Here is a 6,555-nt window from a genome sequence, read left to right on the forward strand (position 1 = left end):
CTAAATAATTTTACTCACTTAGGGGCCAAATGAGGATTTCTCGGTTGATTGGCCATCCAAGCACGACATATTGGATACAGTGGTGTGTCTTCTTGAAATTGAGCTAAATCAACACTACGATCAAATAATTTCATCACATATGTATGATGGAATGCTGTGTCAGTCTGTATTGGCCGACGACGTCTGATTCTCCGTGGAATATTCATAGACTTTGTCCTAAATGTCACAATTACTGAAAAATTAGTTTATCTCGAATAATGTTGTCTTAACGTAATTATAAAAGGATTTTGAGATTTACATTTTTTTCATGGGATGTTTATAATCCGAAATAGGACTGTCATCTGATTCTGCTGATGAACCAGTGTCACTATGGTGTAATAATTCTCGAAGAGCACCTTTTAAACGATCTCTTGCTACAAGAACATCACTATCTCCTATATAAACATAATCAATTTTATAATATTTAATATATCAACATAACTTGCAATAATTTGCTGTTTTATACATCATTACCTATTTCATTTTTTATTTCTACTTTTATCCGTCCTGGCGTTATTGGTGCAGGTTGAATATTTCTTTTTTTCCCCATCTAATCATATTATCAAAGATTAATCTAAGTTAATAAAATTTAATGTTAATACACATTTATTTAAATGTAAAGCTACATATAATATGAGCTATTAAGATAATTGTTAATGTAATATTAATTTATCATAATTAATAAAAAAATTTATATAAATTTAGTAAACAAAAAAAATTACTTTCAACGATGCTTGAACTACAGAATAATTATTTGACTGTTAATATCTTAAATTTGAATTCATCGGTACTTTGGCTTGCATTCGTTTAGTGCAAGAATATTTTGTATATACCTGTAACAAATTGTTAAATACTGTAGTTTGTGTTGCAAAACAATATAGAACATCACAGAGAACAAATTTCATCTTACTTTTCCTGATTACATTAGACAATAACGACTGCACTACCGTTCAATAAAAATCGCATTTACTTTCATATACTTCTAGTTAATTCTATTTATTCTATTAGATTTTTCAGAAGAAACTAATAAATAACCTCACTCTTTAGCCTCTTTAGCATTTCAATTCACATCTGCGCAGTACAGCGCAATAAACGATTGTAGTTGGATTGAAAAAGAGAAATAAACAATAAATTCAGCTACACTATACTTTCTGCACTTAGAGTGAAATAGAATCACATGCGTGAGAGAAAAAAAAATCTATGATGCACTGACGTCATACTCTACACCGTGTTCGAAAAAGTTTAAGCAATGTGTATATTACGTGATGTGTGTATATATATAGCGTTGTTATGACGAAGTTATCACTGACAAAATGCTTTTATTGCAGATAAAAGAAACTATTATATTAGAATGTATCATGTTAAATAATTAAGAAAAAAGTACATATATATATATTTAATATATTGGTGGACTGTGACATGACGCTATAAGACTTCGGAATGCTTTGGAAATTATTTACTAAAATTCTTATATTTTGTATGATAGCAGATATTTTTCTTGCTTCTGATTATTCCAAGCATAATGACAGTTACAGATGTAAATTAGGCTCGAAAACTCCTTATAGATGTGTAGCTAATTATGATGAATCAATATTAGAATATCCAGGTATTGCAATATCATTAATATTTTTGATGCATACGTAAAGCTCTTAATATGTATTTATTATCATTTGATCTACAGATTGTGTGGAGAAAAAGATTTGGTTGATTTTTCGTCATGGAACTCGATATCCAGGCAAGAAGTACATACCTCGTATGATAGAAGACTTACCAGAGCTGCAACATGTAATATTAAAAAATTATAAGAACGGAGCAACAAATTTGTCAGCTGATGAAGCAGCTCTGTTTAAAAAATGGAAACTATCATTTACTCAAGGAAACATGATGAAATTGGCAGTGGAAGGAGAAAATGAAATGATTGATCTTGGAGAAAGATATCAGGCAAGATTTCCATCTCTAATGCCAGAAACTTTTAACAATCAAACATATAAAGTATGTAGAACGAAAAATCCAAATATATTAGATACATATTCTATATTTCTTCCTTCATCACTAGTTGAATTTCAGTTTAGATTCACTGCTACACAACGTACAGAAGAGAGTGCAAGACATTTTGCTGTTGGTTTATTCGGTTGGCATAATAGCAAAAATGTTTGGTATCCATTACCAGTATATCGAGATCGAGTGATAAGAGTAAGATTTCATTATTTTTAAATTCTCAGGCAATTTACTCTGCTCCTAATTTTTTTAGTTCTTTAGGTACATGATTATTCTGTGTTCCTAGTTTTATAAAGCTTGTCCTCGCTGGCGCCAAGAAGTTGACAAGAATTTAGGTGCAAAACTAGAGAAAATGAAATTTTTGGATAGCAAAATTGTTAGAAATATGTTAGACAATATTAAGAAGCGCATTGGTCTCAATATTGATTATGGTTAGTATTTATTAAATATATTATTAAATATATGTATAAATTAAATAAATATCAATTAATTGCTGCTAATATTTATATATGTCAATGTCAATTGTTATATACAATTGATATTTCAGAAACTGTAAATTTAATGTACACAACGTGTGCTTTTGAAACTGCTTTAAATCGAAGTATAATATCTCCCTGGTGTAAAATATTTTCATCAAATGATTTCAAAGTAAGATTTAAATTAAAATAAAATAAAATAGTTTTTTATATGGATAAAAATGTCATTATGCATTCAATTCTAAATTTATTATTTATAGATCTTTGAATACGTAGAAGATCTAGAGTTCTATTGGATCGATGGATATGGCTATCCATTGACTTATAAGCAAGCGTGCGCTGTCTTAAAAGATATGTTTGATTTCTTTGGGTATGCAGATTTATATACATTGCAATAATCAATCTAATAAAGTTTGTGTTTTTCTTACTGCAATCTTTCAATAAAAATGACAAAAACAGGAGGATGCTTTAATCTTTTAAAATATTTTTGCTTACATATCAGAGATTTTCATTAATTAAAGAAAAAACTTTAATCAATAATATTTAGTTCATAAATATAAGATTGCAATTTTAATATAACTTTATTCTAAACATTTATGGAATTATTTTGTCTAATTGTAAATCTTGCCAATTAAATATAATTCAATTGTTAATGTAAAATTGCGTTCAGAAACCTCATTTAGATTCATCTATGTATTATCAAAGATAAAATAATATATAGGTGCATCCGGATAAAGTTTGAACACAGTCCAATATATTATAAGAATGTTATTATTTCTCAGATCTAATGAAGCGACAGTGACAACAGCTTATTTTACACATTCCGGCACAATTTTAAAATTAATAGCCTTACTTGGACTAGCCAAAGATTCGCATCCTTTAACGCATGACTCCTTCGTATTACGCAAGAAGGAAGATAAAAGAGCTTGGAGAAGTAGTATTATTGATACATTTGCAACTAACATAGCATTTGTTTTGTATGAGTATGTTTTTTTTTAAATTATTAAAATTATACATATTACATAATATATTGTCGTATACATAATTATCTAATTATTCTCATTTTAGTTGCGAATATTACGGACCCAGTGTCTTATTCATGCTTCAGGAACGACCGGTATATTTACCAGGTTGTCCGAAAGACATGCCATGTCCATTAAATATTATGAAAGCGATATATCCAGATCGCGATGAAGAATGTCAGTTTGATGCTATGTGCCATATAACAAAACAAGGCAATTGATGCAAAAAATATTTTTGCAGTAACGCCATATATATGTATATATATATATATATATATATGCATATGCATTCTATTTATTTACATATCTAAATAAAAATATGTGAAAAAAGTTTAATTTTTGAAAGAAGATATTTTTCTAAGATTTCTAAGAAGATATTTTACTGAAATGTACCTGGTTCGTTTTATGGTCAGAATGTTTTTTAAAATGTACAGTAAAAGAAATCAAAATTTATTTTGTGTATGTCACTATGTACTTAAATAATAAATGATTCAATCATCATCAGATTTCTTTTTATTTATATGTAGTGACAATTATTTCTAGTATTAAATGAAATTTATTTCCGCGTACAATATTAGTATACTTGTCTACAAAACTAATGAGGAGTAAGTTGATAAAATGTATATTGAATAATGAATACGATTTTAATCTACATTTTTGACAATATAAATAATTATAAGAAAGGAAACGATGCAGCAAATTAACAAATACTAACTGGCGAATTTTTATTTAAAATTGTTGAAAACATCCAAGCCTTTACAATAAAATATTTTGATGAAGATTATAAATATTGCATTTAGTATCTCTCTCTAAGACTCTAAGATATAAAAAACGTTTGGAAATATTTATAATATTCAATAGTAGAACTATTGAATACAGTATATGTATGTATAGTTTTTCATCAACAATTTACTCAAGAATCCTTTGACTTGAAATATTAGTTACGTATTTTAAATAAGATTATTTTTCAATAATATGTACATAAGTTTGAAATATCGGCTTTTATGAGTTTGGATGCGTTCAACATTTTTATATAAAAATTTTTGATTAACTTTCGTTATAACTGTAAGAACTCGTAAATCAAAGGACACTGTCTTCTAATGAATTATTTATATCGTTTCTGTCATCTTCCATCATGTCCTGCAATAAAATATATAATATACATATATAATTATAAAATAATAATTGATGCTAAATATATAATGCAATAGAACCAATGCAATAGAAATATATTACCTGCAACACTTCAATAAGAGCTCTTGCTTCATCCAACATTAATTTATAAATACGACTTTCTTCTTCTAACTTTTCGTTACGTTTTGCGAGTTCTTTATTTTCTTCTAAAGTATCCTTAAGCGCTAATCGCCTCTTTTCAGCTAATACTTGCCAATAATTTTCACTCGGACCAGCTAAATCTGAAAGAAATGTTTTAATAGAAAACTAATATCTTTTATGTATTTATGGTTTTTAAAAATATGCAGAAAGAAAAGGAGAAATCAAATATATTATTTTAAATGTACCTGTGCATGTTAGATCCTCAGCGTCAATTTCTCCCTTTTCCTCTTTCACAGTTTGAACAGCTTTGTTATTGGTTGTCACTTTTACTTGATTTTTGAAAGCATCTTTTTTCTTTTTTGTAGGTACATTTCTAAAATATATATGTAGATTTAACTTTAATTCTTTCCATAAAATTTTGTCATTCTTTCAAATCTTATAAAGCCGGTTCTATATTAGTTGCAAGCCGATCGCAAGTTTGTTGCAATATGAAGTTTATTTCAAAATGCAAGCTTCAGATTGGTTGTCGCAATAAACTTGCGATCAACTTGCAACTAATATAGAACTGGCTTAAGAAATCACCTTTTCTCTATGTATTCTTATTAGGCATAAAGTAAAAATGTAAATATATTTACAAATATTTATTACAATGAGCGTTTATCAGCAAGGACATAGTCAGATACAGTGTATCATTCATTTCAATGAATCATTTCTTCCTTGTTTAATATAGGATGTAAACAACAAAGATGTAATGATTCACTGTGTTACACTATATCTAATAAATTCAATCATATCTCTTGCGAATTTTCAATTTAGTCATTGCTCTGTTTTGAAACATTCTGAATATTATTTGAAAAGGTACATTCTTAAAAATCTTGAGATGTTAAAATTTTTCATAAGTCATGAAAGTCTTGATAGGTCTTGAAAATCTTGATAAATCTTTGATAATTCTTAATTTCTTTAATTAAACAAAATTTTGTTTGAATTGAAGAAATTTGAACTTGCTATAAGATTAAAGAAAACTTTCTTTGATTTGAACATCATTTCTTTGATGTATTATAATTATTTGTATTTATTTAATATTTTTACTCTCTAAAATTAAACTAAATTATTCTCTAAAATTTTATTCTCTTTCAAACATTCAAAACTTTTCAAAATCTTCAAGACTTTTAAGATTGTATAATTTCAAATCATATTCTAATTAATTCAAATTTTTCATGATATAGTTGTAACTAATTCAAATTATGATATCATTACTAACTACTGTATCTGACTGTGTCCTTGCTAGAAAACCCGTCTCAAGTAGGAAGAAATTAACTTACTTTTTTGATTTTACTTCTTTTGTTTGTTGAGTAGATTTGATCATTCTATCAGCACCAACTAAAGTTTCCTTATCAGTAGCTGAAGGCTGAAGTTCATGTAAAGATTTTCTAACTTTATCCTGTTTTCATAGAAAAAATAAATTTCTTAAAAAAATAAATGACATTCTATTAAACTATTGTAATTATGATATACTCTAGTAGATTATTTCATTTATTTTACATACAAGTATTATAACTTGTAATTATAAGATAATTATAACTTGTGTTTAACCTATATAAATATACTTTTCTTAAACATGTCTATAATCATTTTTTATAAATTTTGTCTGCAATATATTATATATTTTCCATCTAGGAAGAATATTATGTATGTATAATATATAGATTAGTGAATTTTTAATAAATCTATTATTATTAAATAAT

General features: G+C 26.8%; 3 protein-coding genes across 6 annotated transcripts in view; 1 reads left to right on the forward strand and 2 right to left on the reverse strand.

The window, feature by feature from the left end:
* LOC108685431 (protein lin-37 homolog) overlaps positions 1 to 1,176 on the reverse strand; it is a 4,009-nt gene extending 2,833 nt beyond the window's left edge. Inside the window, exons 1-5 of one of the 4 annotated variants that reach the window (XM_018190210.1) lie at positions 950 to 1,176; positions 762 to 872; positions 514 to 613; positions 299 to 434; positions 19 to 216 (exon numbers count right to left, since the gene is read on the reverse strand). In XM_018190210.1, coding sequence (XP_018045699.1) covers positions 19 to 216; positions 299 to 434; positions 514 to 589 — 410 coding nt within the window. In that variant the 5' untranslated portion in view covers positions 590 to 613; positions 762 to 872; positions 950 to 1,176. Of the gene's footprint in view, positions 1 to 18; positions 217 to 298; positions 435 to 513; positions 614 to 761; positions 895 to 949 lie in introns of those variants that run through there. The other 3 variants (XM_018190213.1, XM_018190212.1, XM_018190211.1) reach the window with 3 other exon arrangements.
* Positions 1,177 to 1,479: 303 nt separating this feature from the next.
* Positions 1,480 to 3,777, forward strand: LOC108685440 (multiple inositol polyphosphate phosphatase 1-like). Its single transcript, XM_018190224.1, has 8 exons — positions 1,480 to 1,645; positions 1,721 to 2,031; positions 2,107 to 2,232; positions 2,324 to 2,468; positions 2,585 to 2,685; positions 2,774 to 2,883; positions 3,296 to 3,496; positions 3,582 to 3,777. Exons 1-8 carry the CDS (start codon positions 1,480 to 1,482, stop codon positions 3,754 to 3,756), a joined length of 1,335 nt encoding a protein of 444 aa, XP_018045713.1. The 3' UTR covers positions 3,757 to 3,777.
* A 252-nt stretch (positions 3,778 to 4,029) lies between these two features.
* LOC108685448 (geminin) overlaps positions 4,030 to 6,555 on the reverse strand; it is a 3,237-nt gene continuing 711 nt past the window's right edge. Inside the window, exons 3-6 of the mRNA XM_018190232.1 lie at positions 6,133 to 6,251; positions 5,056 to 5,183; positions 4,772 to 4,950; positions 4,030 to 4,675 (exon numbers count right to left, since the gene is read on the reverse strand). Of these exons, the coding sequence (XP_018045721.1) occupies positions 4,616 to 4,675; positions 4,772 to 4,950; positions 5,056 to 5,183; positions 6,133 to 6,251 (486 nt within the window). The 3' untranslated portion in view covers positions 4,030 to 4,615. The remainder of the gene's footprint in view (positions 4,676 to 4,771; positions 4,951 to 5,055; positions 5,184 to 6,132; positions 6,252 to 6,555) is intronic.

This window comes from Atta colombica, unplaced genomic scaffold, assembly GCF_001594045.1.
Source record: "Atta colombica isolate Treedump-2 unplaced genomic scaffold, Acol1.0 scaffold153, whole genome shotgun sequence".
NCBI classification, from domain to species: Eukaryota; Metazoa; Arthropoda; class Insecta; order Hymenoptera; family Formicidae; genus Atta; species Atta colombica.

What these genes read in the sequence shown, in the direction of transcription:
- LOC108685440 (XM_018190224.1), top strand. Translation starts at nt 1,480, where the DNA reads ATGCTTTGGAAATTATTTACTAAAATTCTTATATTTTGTATGATAGCA. An exon ending in TTAACAATCAAACATATAAA is followed by an intron (nt 2,032 to 2,106) that starts GTATGTAGAACG and finishes GTTGAATTTCAG; the next exon opens with TTTAGATTCACTGCTACACA. An exon ending in ATAGCATTTGTTTTGTATGA is followed by an intron (nt 3,497 to 3,581) that starts GTATGTTTTTTT and finishes TTCTCATTTTAG; the next exon opens with TTGCGAATATTACGGACCCA.